This window comes from Choristoneura fumiferana, chromosome 16, assembly GCF_025370935.1.
Source record: "Choristoneura fumiferana chromosome 16, NRCan_CFum_1, whole genome shotgun sequence".
NCBI lineage: Eukaryota > Metazoa > Arthropoda > Insecta > Lepidoptera > Tortricidae > Choristoneura > Choristoneura fumiferana.
In genome coordinates, this window is record NC_133487.1 from 1,566,159 (window position 1) to 1,579,835 (window position 13,677).

The 13,677-nt window shown below is 40.1% G+C and overlaps 1 protein-coding gene across 1 annotated transcript in view; it reads right to left on the minus strand.

Moving 5' to 3' along the window:
• Positions 1-13,677, minus strand: part of LOC141436433 (uncharacterized) — a 290,983-nt gene that overhangs the window by 14,360 nt on the left and 262,946 nt on the right. Inside the window, exons 5-11 of the mRNA XM_074099420.1 lie at positions 11,275-11,526; positions 9,934-10,182; positions 9,005-9,264; positions 3,527-3,668; positions 3,017-3,157; positions 2,010-2,167; positions 913-983 (exon numbers count right to left, since the gene is read on the minus strand). Coding sequence (XP_073955521.1) covers positions 913-983; positions 2,010-2,167; positions 3,017-3,157; positions 3,527-3,668; positions 9,005-9,264; positions 9,934-10,182; positions 11,275-11,526 — 1,273 coding nt within the window. The remainder of the gene's footprint in view (positions 1-912; positions 984-2,009; positions 2,168-3,016; positions 3,158-3,526; positions 3,669-9,004; positions 9,265-9,933; positions 10,183-11,274; positions 11,527-13,677) is intronic.

Here is a 13,677-nt window from a genome sequence, read left to right on the forward strand (position 1 = left end):
CTACTATTATTAGACTCTGTATCACTCTCTAAATGATCTACACTACTCTCTTTACCAACTAACTCGTCCCTCAATACTCCATTACTAAACGCATCTCCATTATAAACATCACAATTTTCAGTCAAATATTGCTCGGAATTTTCAACTAATTTTTGCATTTCGGCGACTCTTCTTAGCACTGCTTCGTTTTTAGCCTCCACCAGTCGTGGGTTGTTACACGCATTCTCTAAGAGTTCCATGGATAGAACGCTTTGAAGGTCAAAACCCATGCCGTCATCTAAGTAACAGGCATCGTTTGGATCAAAAAGTCTGAAGTCATCATTTCTTTTGCATTTCTCGAAATGTACATCATGGCCTAGTAATCCATGTTTGGAATCATAGCCTATGAGTGGGCTAGAGTTGTTACTATGGTTTTTGTTGTTTAAACTAGAATTCATGTTTGTATCCAGACTGGATTTGGTTTGGTCTGGTGTGGAATGGTAGGGCGGAGGCATGGTGAATATAGCGAAATGCTTTTTCGAAAGGACGTTAGGGTCGTTGTAGTGTAAGTAACTCCACTTCACCGGAACCACGTTGTGTTGTGATAGATAAGGCGGTGCTGAAATGGGAAAAGTAAGAATTAGATGTTTTATTTATAATATTTTAAGTTTATTGTGTTATGTTAGTTTAACAGCCAAGATAAATGCAATTAATATTTTTCTTGGCAATGTTGGTCTTTCCGAAAGCGCTAGTTCTATATAAATGTGATATTATGTATAAGACGCTTTTGTGGCCTACTTGTAGAATAAACGTTTTGATTTTTATTTTACAACGATTGTGTAAGTAATAACAATAATCAACTCTCCAGTTTACGTCCCAATTCATTAGATTATTTGGTTGATCAGGACAGAAAGTATATGTTTTCCAACTTACCTATGTCTTCTGTAATTGGTTCCCTTTCCAATTCCACGTTGAGTTCTTGACCCGTAGCCAGACGATAGTATCTGGGAAATAAAAGCAATGTAAGATTACCTGTAGGTTAGGTATTATCTACATCGGAAACTGTTGTTAACAATAACACGTTACTAACACGTACATACAAATGGATTACCAACATTTTGTGTATTATTGTGCATTTATCGATATGATTGTCGTCTCGCTCGTCTATCAGTAGCGCCACCACGCGACCGTGCGCCTGCAACACCACTCTCAACCCTCACCATTGGCATACAGCGGGCCAATTCCAGGATAAGCAGCTGCTACTTTGCACAAAAAGCCGTGGTGGCCTAGTGGTTTGACCTATCGTCACCCCAGCCTATATACGTCCCACTGCAGGGCAGATGCCTCCTCTCAGAACAAGAGGGCTTGGGCCATAGTTCCCACGCGGGCCCAGTGCGGATTGGGGACTTCACACGCACCATTGAATTGCTTCGCAGGTTTGTGCAGGTTTCCTCGCGATGTTTTCCTTCACCGCAAAGCTCGTGGTAAACTTCAAATGTAATTCCGCACATGAATTTCGAAAAACTCACGAGGTGCGAGCCGGGGTTTGAACCCACGACCCTCTGCTTGAGAGGCGATAGGTCAAACCACTAGGCCACCCGCGGCTACATTATATTACGTTTAATTTTATTCTAATATTTTTCTTATGCTTTCCCGCCTTTTTTTTAATTAAAAACAAACTGCAGGTGTATTTTTCCACCGAAAACACCACAAGCTGTTTCAGACCCAATAGAAAAAGTCCGGAGTTCCAACAAAATATCTGATACCGGCCATTAGACTTGTCTGTATACGACTTGTGCCAACATTTCCATGGCCTTTTTAACTTTAAAAAAAATGTGACTGATTGCAGGCGCGCTAATTCATTATTGTCGAGCTAGCGCGCCTGCAATCTTTTTAACTTTTTAATTTCTCGCTGACCATAAACTATGCACTTCACCTTCTGATATGTAAAGAATAATGTCAACTTTTACGGACATTTTCGAGAAAAGCTTTATACTCGCGCTCAACCCCGCTCCTTCCACCAGCCTTACCCAGCGATGACGAGCGGCATTTCAGCAGCGTCTCGCTCGTCCATCAGTAGCGCCACCACGCGGTCGCGCGTCAGGAACACGGCCACGTCAGCGCTGCCAGCCGACTCGCGCTTCACCCTCACACCTTCTACTTCTTCTAGAGAAGCTATTGATTGAGGCTGAAAATGTATAAAAAATAGAATATAGAAGAGCTGGTTATACGGAATATTGCGATCTGTTGTCTCGTCGCTCTCGAGTTGAGATTAGATTAAGTCTCTAAAAAAAATGTGAACCAATTTTAATGAAACATGTTAAAAGCCATCGCGAGAAAATTTGCTTTAACATAAAAAAAACGGCATCTTAATCGGTGCATGCGTTTGAGAGCTACGATGTCACAGACAGACGTTAGTAATAATGAATCCAGGCGTTTTGAGTTATTCTAATTATAGATTCATCATCATCCCAGCCTATATACGTCCCACTGCTGGGCACAGGCCTCCTCTCAGAGCAAGAGGGCTTGGGCCATAGTTCCCACGCGGGCCCAGTGTGGATTGGGAACTTCACACGCACCATTGAATTGCTTCGCAGGTTTGTGCAGGTTTCCTTAGGATGTTTTCCTTCACCGCAAAGCTCGTGGTAAATTTCAAATGTAATTCCGCACATGAATTTCGAAAAACTCAGAGGTGCGAGCCGGGGTTTGAACCCACGACCCTCTGTTTGAGAGGCGATAGGTCAAACCACTAGGCCACCAGGCTTCAATTATAGATTACTTTTGAGTTATTCTAACTTTAAAAACTGGGTTTTTCTTCGCTCTACAATCTCACAATTGTGTTGCGAGAAATGTGTTTGTCATGAACCAATAGAATCGCTTCATTTACATGTCCTCGCACCGCACAGCTCTAGTTGAACAGTTGAACGGAGCGAGGATAGGTAAATTAAGCGTTTCTATTGGTCCATGAGAAACATTCCTCGCAACGCGTCCTCGAACATCTCTAGTTGAAACTCAGCCTTATAGAAATACCGCTTACCACTGAGTTGGCGCGCGAGACGATCTGGCTGAGTCCGAAGCGCGGCGACACCAGCAGCACGCGCTCCGGCCGGCTGCTGCCGAAGCACTTCGCTCCGTAGCTCGGCAAGCCCGCCACTATGTCTAGGTAATGCAACTTCGCCTGGAATATCAAAGCGAACTGTGATCATCAAGTCATCATCATCATCTCAGCCTATATAACGTTCCACTGCTGGGCACAGGCCTCCTCTCAAAATGATAGGGATTGGGCCGTAGTCCCCACGCGGGCCCAGTGCGGATTGGAAAAAACATCACATAAACATTGAAAAGCAGCTTTATCCAAATAACCTTTTTTTAAAGCAGTGCATGATATTTATAGACAAGACAGGTTCTTTAAATTTGGTTGGTGGATGTCCTGCGCTACGCTTGCCGATCCACTATTCTAGAACTTTTCCGCCCGTTCTATATGGCTTGCCCACTGCCACTTCAACGAACTTAAAGAAACTAAAGATATATGTTGTAAGTCCTGTACCTGTAGCTGTGTGAGCTGCCGCTGACTGCCTGTCATTTGCGAGTTGAGTTTGAGAAAGTGTGCGATGAGCCGTCGGATTTCTTTGCGCTTCATGCTTTCAAGCAAGCCGCTGGGCACAAAACGCTCGAGGCCGAATTCTCTCCTGAAATAAACGCCATAACACTATTAGGTACGACACAAGCAATGTTTGATCGATCGAATCTTGGTCTGTTTTTGTTTACTTTTTTTAACGACTGTCTTTTGTTTGCGTTGACTTAGAAATTTGATTTTTACTGCTTTAAAAGGGTAGTAGACTTGAGTATTTGATAGTATGATACCTCCACTCCACACGTTCCCGAGAAAAATGGTTTTGACTGACAACAGAAATGATCCTATAAGGGTTCCGTTTTCCTTTTGAGGTCATCATCATCATCATCACCCGGAAGACGTCCACAGCTGAATAAAGGCCACCCCTTTAGTACACCACAATGAACGACAATTCGCCACCCACATCCACCGTTTACATGCGACTCTCACGATGTCGTCAGCCCATGTGGGAGGCCTACCAACGCTTCGTGTTCTGGTTCTTGGTCGAGCACTTTTTCCCCAACGTTAACCGTTCTTCGAGCAATGTGATCTTTTAGGTACAGTGCTTATATTGAGACTTGCAGACGGTTTCCACCCTGCGGAGTCGCTTAAGGGCGTACTGGCTTGATAGTTAGTTCCTTTTGAAATAGATGTTGTGTGTTCTCTGTTTTTTTTTGTGTATGCGTGTAGGTATGTTTATTTACATGAAGTTTATAGGTAGTCTATTGATATTGATATGTATTTTCTAACATGAGGATACAAAACACGACACAAATCACACCATTATTATTTATTCAAGTACCAGTGTTGCCATTGCCAATATAAAGGTACACTTATACTAACACGCCTCCTTACATTTATATTGCAACAAACAAAAAAAATTAAAACTTCTTATTAATAAAATGTCTGGTAACAAGACTATGCTAACTTTACTAGTCTACACATCTTGTTTTATATATTTATATTCAACATTTGTCTAAACTGAATAAATTTTATATTTCCCAAAGGTTTAGTTAACAGGTCAGCACAATTATTTTCAGATTCTATTTTTACAACTTCAATAACCTTTTCCTTTACACTTTCATGAATGAAATGGTATTGCACCTCTATATGTTTAGAATTTTTAGTGAAATTTCCATATTTAGCTATAGCTACAGCGCCAGAGTTATCTTCATATACTTTTACTGGTTTACAAATTTGTGTGAAAACATCATTTACCAAACATATCAAAAATTTAATTTCTGTAACAGCTTCTGAAAGAGCTATGTACTCAGCGAAGGTTGAGGATTTTGATATACAATTCTGTTTCTTAGATTTCCACATGATTACATTTCCAAAAAGTCTTATAACATAACCGGTGGTAGATTTTCTATCTACTATGTCTCCTGCCCAATCTGAATCAACAAAACAATCTAGTATGTCAGCACAATTGTTTTTGTAGTATTTTAATTTGAAGTTTTTAGTCAGATATAAATATTTTAACACTCTAAGGGCATAATTATAATGAGTCTCATCACAACAATTTTGAAAGCGACTCAGATAGTTTACACAGAAAGAAATGTCTGACCTTGTTCCGGAACTAATATACAACAAAGCTCCAATCAAATTTCTAAACTTTACATCTTCATTTAATTCAGCTTTCTCTAACTTTAAGTTTATTTCCATAGGTGTCTTGTACAGTTTTGCATTTTCAATTTTATATCGTTTTGCTAATGACTCTATATACTGTTCTTGACTCAAAGTTAAAATGTTATCCTGCTCATAGTTATACTCAATGTCTATACCTATGTAATTTTTAACTTTGCCCAAATCTTTCATTTTAAATTTATCAGATAATTTACTTTTTATGTCAGCGATAATGTTTTGGTCCCTACAGCAAATCAAAAGATCATCAACAAACAGCAAAATATACACAGCCAAATCCTTATCCTTTTTGTAATACAAACAATAGTCATATTTGGATCTTTTAAAATCTAGGCTAGTCAGAAATTCGTTAAAACATTCATACCAGGCGCGTGGACTTTCTTTTAAGCCGTATAATGATTTATTTAACATATAAACCTTTTCAGTGTCATCTTCGTAGCCCATTGGCTGTTTAACATATACTTCAGATATAACTCTACCATTAAGAAATGCTGTCTCTACATCCATCTGATTGATCTCTAAAGAATTTTGACAACAATATGACAATAATAATTTTAAGGTGGGCATCTTTGCTACAGGGGAGTAAGTATCATCAACACAGTCAGTTTGTTGGAAACCTCGAACCACTAACCTTGCTTTGTATTCACATTCACTTTTCTTCTTGTAGATCCATTTCACATCTATTACCTTTTTGTCCTTGGGTGGCTTGTCAACTAATGTCCATGTCTTATTTGTCACTAAGCTCTCCATCTCTCGATCCATGGCTGCCTTCCACTTACTTGAATCCTTGCAGGTAATCGCCTCCTGAAAAGTTTCTGGAGTTGTGGCATCACAGTAGTTTGCAGTTATGCAGTAGTATCCAAACTCTTCATCAAATCGGAGTGGTGGTTGTCTCTTCCGTTTCTCTACTTCCTGGTGTTTTTCAAATTTCATGTCATTATTACTCTCCACTTCATCTAATTTAGTCTCATCCGGGTGTTCTGTAATGTTCCTTTTTCTATCTTTTTCTTCTTCTGAATTATCATGTTTTTCGTCCTCAAATCCACACAATGTCACATCTTCTTCTATAACATCACAATGTCTAGCTATGATTACTTTGTTGTTGATCAGTACTCTATATCCAGTGTCACTATAACCAAGTAATATTCCCATTTCTGCTTTCTTATCCCATTTCGATATTCTTTTTTCTTCTGGAATTCTTACTAGGACTTTACTGCCGTACATTTTCAGATACTTAACTGAGGGTTTCCTTCTGAAAAATATTTCATACGGAGTTTTCCTTTCAATAGTATTAGTCAAGGTTCTATTTTTAAGATATGCTGCTGTTTTAATTATCTCTGGCCAATATTTCCTTGCGACTATTGCTTCTGATAAAAGACATCTTCCCATATCCATCAAAGATCTGTTGTACCTTTCCGCGGTTCCATTAAGTTCATGGACATATGCCGGACAAGGTTTTATAGTTATTCCCTTCTCTTTCGCAAACTGAAGTACTCTAGCATTTATGTACTCCTTACCATTGTCGCAGCGTAATTCTTTTATCATCTTATCGGTGAGATTTTGGACTTCATTCACATACTGCACAAAGCAATCATATACTTCATCTTTTGTTCGAATACAATAAACTTTTACCAGTTTGCTATAGTCATCAATAAAACTTAAAAAATATTTTTCCCCATGGTCTCCTGTTGTTTGATGTGGGCCATTCAAATCTGTATGAACAATCTGTAATGTATCTTCTGCTTTTCTTCGGTTATTATGAAAAGGTAAGTTATGCATTTTGTTCTCAATACATGTCACACACTTTAAATAATCTGATTCAATTTCTTTTGGCAGTCCGTCCAATGTTTCATTTTTGCACATTAATTCCAAATTATTAAAATTGATATGTCCCAAAGTACGGTGTAGTTTTTCCTTTATAGTCATCTGGTTTTTATTACTTATGTTAGCTTCCATCTGACCTTCATTTATATAGCTTTTCATTTTATAGAGTCTTTCTTCCTTGATAGCAACAGCAATTAAATCTCCATACGGGTTATATATTTTGGATAATCTTCCTTTTGACTGTATTGAATTTCTATCTGTAATTCTTGAGTAGCTAAGCAAATTGGCCTTCATTTCTTTCACATAAAAAACATTTGTTAGTTTTATCTCAGATCTGTGTCCATTAACCGGGAAATAGGCATTGATGTTTCCTACTTTTGTTGCCTCCAATGTTCTTCCATCTCCAATTTTAACTTTAACTGTCTTCTTTAATGTTTCACATTTCTCAAAATACTCATCAGTATTAATAATATGGTCGGTACAACCACTGTCCAGTAACCATTCTATTTGACCTTTCATTGTATTCTTCTTCTCACTTGTAGTGGTATTGTTAGCAATAGTAGTGTGAAAACTATTCCCAATATGCTCATGATGATAATTTCTTTGTTCCTCATTATGATAATTTCCTCGTCCTCTGTGAAAGTTTCTAGCATTATACATTCCACGTCCTCTACTTCCAAAATGTCCACGATTTCGACTTCCAGAATACCCACGACCTCGACCTCTATGTGTATATTCAGTACGGGTACGACAATCCCTTTGCAAGTGACCAGGTTTTCCACAATTAAAACAATTGAAATTTTTTTGAAATGACGGCCTGGCTTCTGCTCGAAAAACATTTGAGCTGTCATTTGATGCCTCATTTGATCTTTCCTCTGCATTTTTTAGTTTGATTTTGCTTTTTAAATAATCAACAGTTCTCTCCCTCTCAGGTAGAACATCTATCAAATCACCGATATGACTATAGCTCTGTGGCAACGATTTCAACATATAGTTTAGTTTTTCTTGCTCCGTAATAACTGCACCTGCCTGCTTTAATTCATTTACAGCTCTTTCAAAATCGTCGAAAAATAGGGACACTTCTGTATAATTTTTCAATTTGACAGTTTCGAGGTTATGTCGACATACAATTTGTAAAGCCGTCGACTTTTTCAGGTACATCTCATCAAACTTTTGGATAATCTCGTAAGCTTAATCTAAATCACTTATGTATTCTAACTGTTTATTTGTTATTGCGCTGTAAATATAATTCGTCGCCTGAATATCGAGGTTGTCCCATTTGTCATCGTCGGCACTGGTTTTAGCTCGCATTACCACTTCCTTACACTTTTTGTACTGTAAAAATTTCAGTATACGTATTTTCCAGTTACTATAGTCAGCCCCGTCAAAAATTGGAATATTTATATCACTGTTTTTTCGCCGCCATTTTCACGTTGTTTCTTGTTGTAATTTTGAAGCACAAATTATTGTTTTAATGTCTCTTTTCTTTCATCGCCATTAACACGTTGTTTCTTGTTTTAATTTTTAAGCACAAATTATTGTTTAATGTCTCTTTTTTTCTTAAAACCACGCACTGCTACCATTTTAACATGAGGATACAAAACACGACACAAATCACACCATTATTATTTATTCAAGTACCAGTGTTTCCATTGCCAATATAAAGGTACACTTATACTAACAGTATTAGTATATATGTATGTGTAGGTATTTATTTATTTATTCTTGATGTATTGTTTGGTTAATTTAAAGTTTTTGATCCTTTTATCTTTCCATTTTGTAGTGTCTACTTTTGTTTCTGTTGTCCTTTCAATCGTTCAAAGCTTAACTGGAAAAGATTCCTTTAAGGGATAAGTTCGCCTTTGTACATCTCTTTCTCTTGTTAATTGTAATTTTCATATATTTTATGTACAATAAAGAGTTACAACAACAACAACAGCTTACTCCACAGCCTTAACGGTCAGCTTGGCGGGCGACACGTTGTTCGCCAGCGCGTGCTGGTGCATGTGCAGCGCAGCCAACCGCAGCGCGACATCAGGCTGCAGCTCGGGCGCGAACCGCTCTTGCGCCACGTCGTTGCAGCATTGCATGTAGAGGTAGTCTAGTGCCGCCAGGTCCCTCTGAGCGAGCTCGGCCGCTGACGTAGGCATGAATACTATTCGGAACAGGCAGCGCATTTTGTGGGAGCCAGGGCGGGCTGCGATCTGTGATATGATGATGAAATGGTTAAAACAGAATTACCGTGTGATCCTCTCAAACTGACTGACTGATGGTTCAGACTAATGAAAAGTAAAGGTTGTCAGTATTAGGACAACGTCAGTCTGATGTGGATGGCAGAAAACCCGATTGATGGGTTGAATTAACGCTAGAATGAGCGTGTAATGTAACCAAGTCTAAGGCACAGCATAAAAAAAGCCGACTGCCCTAGAATTTTTTATAAAAACTAACGTAAACAGAAAAAACCGGCCAAATGCGTGTTGGACTCGTGCACGAAGGGTTCCGTACCATCTATACAACATTCATTAGACATTAGCAAAAAACGGCACAAAAAAAACACGTTTGTTGTATGGGAGCCCCCCTTAAATATTTATTTTTAGTATTTGTTGTTATAGCGGCCATAGTTAAACATAATCTGTGAAAATTTCAACTGTCTAACTATCACAGTTGATGAGATACAGCCTGGTGACAGACGGACGGACGGACGGAGAGCGAAGTCTTAGTAATAGGTTTCCGTTTTTACCCTTTTGTTACGGAACCCGAAAAACAAGTCTAGTGGTCTTAGAACTCTGTTAAGTAGGTAACTTAAAGTCCAACAATCAGGACCTATTCAAAACCGTGACCAGCTCAAAAATTCTTAGTAACGGATTACTTACTCTTGCCAACGATTCCTTAGGATCTAGTAGCGTCAGCTTGTTCCTTCTGACGCTCTTGACATGTTCAACAACAAGACTGAAGTGTTCCTCAGCTATGATGCAGAGCTTGTCTTTGAGGCTGGTCACGACGTCAGCGACGGTTGTCGTCGTGTCGTATTTGAAGGACTTGGTTTGGCCGTTCTCCAGAAAAACCTTGAGGACGTTCGCCATCGGTGGAAGGCAGAGGTCGCCGAGAGAGAATGCTGAAGGCTGAAAGGAAAAGATTACATTGTTAAAAAATAAATCATCAACATCATCATTCTCATCTTTTTAGCCCTTAGTTAGAAGGCTTGAGTGAGCCATATTCCTACGCAGGCACAGTGCATATTGAGAACTTCACACACACATCATTATTTTTTTTCAGATTTGTGCACGTTTCCTCACAATGTTTTCCTTCACCGTAGAGCTCTTGGTAAATTACAAAATTTAGCACATTTTTCTTAAACTCAGATTTTGAGCCCAGATTTATTTATTTATTCTGAAGAACCATCCGCTCATACATATACTTACACTTTGCGTTTTGCGTTTGACGCATGCACGTACGGCAGCTATCACGTGAATTGAAAATACGAACTGAAATATAGATGCACAGAAAAACCAGAAAAATAAGACCAGCACTGGGAATCAAACCCAGGTCTTCGGTATTCCGTACCGCGTGCTATACCGTTACACCACTGCTGGTCATCATCACTGGTGGTCACTGGTGGTGACCAGCAGTGGTGTAGCGGTATAGCACGCGGTACGGAATACCGAGGACCTGGGTTCGATTCCCAGTGCTGGTCTTATTTTTCTGGTTTTTCTGTGCATCTATATTTCAGTTTGTATTTTCAATTTAGGTTTTACGGGATGACCGTAAAAGTAAAAATTTGGAATTGAAATAAAAAATACAAAGATTCCAAAAAAAACAATCTTAGTTATCACGTGCTCAGAATACTCACAGGGTACAAAGGTGCTCCGTTAAGCTGCACGGAATTATAGTGAATCTGATCTGAGTGCCGCTGACAGCAGCGCCGCCGTGCGATGACGTGCTCAAAATACTCACGACGAATCTTATGAGTGGTGGTCGCGCCAGCCTCACGTGCTTCCAGCTACACGTAAGTATAGCCCGGCGCGTTGATTTCTAAATTTCTATGCATGTTAAAGTCAATCACCCAGGCACCGCTAAGTCTCCCGCACTATTATATTTTGTACTTCTGTGCAATAACAGTCACTGCTACAGTACCGCGGACTGTAACAGCACTGCAGCCCAGTCATATACCAGTAGCGTCACGCGTTTGGTAGCTATGTGCTCAGAATACTCACAGGGTACATAGGCGCTCCGTTAAGCTGCACGGAGTCAGCGAACCTCACGCGCGGTGGCCGCGCCCGCAGCCTCGCGCGCTTGGCCGCTGAGAGCAGCGCCGACCGCCGCGCCGGGTTGCCCGCGCGCGCCGGCTGGCACACCCGTAGCGTTACGCGCTCGGCGCACGCGCGCACAGCCGCTATGACGTGCTCGCGCGCCGCCGTGCTCACGTCCTCGCCGTTCACGCAGAGGATTTGATCGCCGGGCTCCAGCTGGAATGTGCGGAATAGCGACTTAAAATTCAAGAACTCGCAAGTACTTTAATAAATTGTGGAGACTGGTTCGGAATGAGTACCAGATCCCTCTTTCGAGTGGCAGTCTCTAAAGTAAGGATAGCCCTAATGATCGCCGACCTCCGATAGGAGAGGGCACCGGAAGAAGAAGAAGAAGTACTTTAATGTTTCATAGTTTCGTGAATTTCACTCAAAAGTTCATAAACTAATTATTACCCCGCCCGGGACTTATCACGCTAACATCGTGTAATAATTATCTCGACGACACAGCTCCAGTAATTTTTCAAGAAGTAGCTGTTACTATTTATTTTAGTCTTTGCCGTCGAAAGACTTCCCGCCAAATTTTTTTTATGTTCCCTAGTAGTTTCGATTACAATGGCCTTTGCATTACAAAAGATTAATGTGTTTTCTGATCGCGTAAATGTGTCTAGAAATTTTACTTTTTTACAGTTGCACGGGTATAAAGATCAATACTAGATATCATAATTTCAACTTGATAACTCTACGCGTCCCTGATACAAAACGAGCTAAACAACAGATAGACGGATAAAAAGTGATCATCTTATACCACAATGCTTCCTTAAAAAAAAAAAATGTTTCGCGAGAAATTCGCGAATTTCCTAACAGTAAGATTGGTTTTTTGGAATCTTTTTGTATTTTTTATTTCAATTCCAATTTTTTTCTACCATCAGTGGTGTAGCGGTATAGCACGCGGTACGGATTACCGAGGACCTGGGTTCGATTCCCAGTGATGGTCTTATTTTTCTGTTTTTTCTGTGCATCTATATTTCAGTTTGTATTTTCAATTTCCTAACAGTACCTATGTCATCATTATCATCAGTCGGAAGACGATCACTATTGAACCTGTTGCCCACAATTCTCACAATGTCGTCAGCCCATCTCGGCAGTTCTAGTGGGAGGCAGTCAACGCTTCGTCTTTCGGTTCGTGGTCACCATTGCACTCTAGGAATTGTCTCCCGCAACGGTTATCTGTTTTTCGAGCGATGTGGCCCGCCCATTGCCACAGTAAATATGTTCTTCTGTGTAATATTTTTAAAGTTATTGTTATTTTTTACTGAAGTAGTTTTCCCAGCAACTGATAGGGGCTTCGCGACCCCCCCCTCCCCCCCATGAGGTCGCAACTCGCAACCCACACCTTGAAAAACATTGGACTAGTTGATAGACTTGCATGGCCTTAATCATCGAAACAAATTATGCCTTGAATTTTGAATTAAAAAAAAAGTTAACTATATTTAATATTTGTTATATTTCTTCATATTATTACATCAGTCACGGCATTGTGTTCAAGATGCACAATGTTCACAAAAATAATAACTTAGGGGCGTTTCACCACCCATTGATTAGTGTTAACTGACGGTTAAATGTGATGCCGTCTCCGTCTATTCGAACAAAAGAAATAGAGACGGCATCATATTTAACCGTCAGTTAACACTAATCAATGGGTGGTGAAACAGCCCCTTAAATTAGTTCGCTGATGTCGTTCGGAACTCGAAACAAACGTTTCAAGAAAACGAAGAAAACCGACGAGTCCCGAGGGACATTAACATTCTATCTAGTATTTCAGTACTGTAAGTAAAGTTGTAAGCCGTGGTGGCCTAGTGGTTTGACCTATCGCCTCTCAAGCAGAGGGTCGTGGGTTCAAACCCCGGCTCGCACCTCTGAGTTTTTCGAAATTCATGTGCGGAATTACATTTGAAATTTACCACGAGCTTTGCGGTGAAGGAAAACATCGTGAGGAAACCTGCACAAACCTGCGAAGCAATTCAATGGTGTGTGTGAAGTTCCCAATCCGCACTGGGCCCGCGTGGGAACTATGGCCCAAGCCCTCTTGTTCTGAGAGGAGGCCTGTGCCCAGCAGTGGGACGTATAGGCTGGGATGATGAAGTAAAGTTGTATCTTCCTCACTAACTATTTTTTCTAATTAGAATCGTTCTCCTGTTCTACTTTTTGAAGCAAAAGTTACTCAAACGTTTACTCAGCGTTTTAAGATATTTTATCCCGCTCAACCGCTAACGCAAACAAAGTCCCAACTCTCCAACAAATTAAGACCGTGAACCACAACAAAAAGGACTCGAGTAAAAACTTTAATCCCTCAGAGTTTACTTGTTG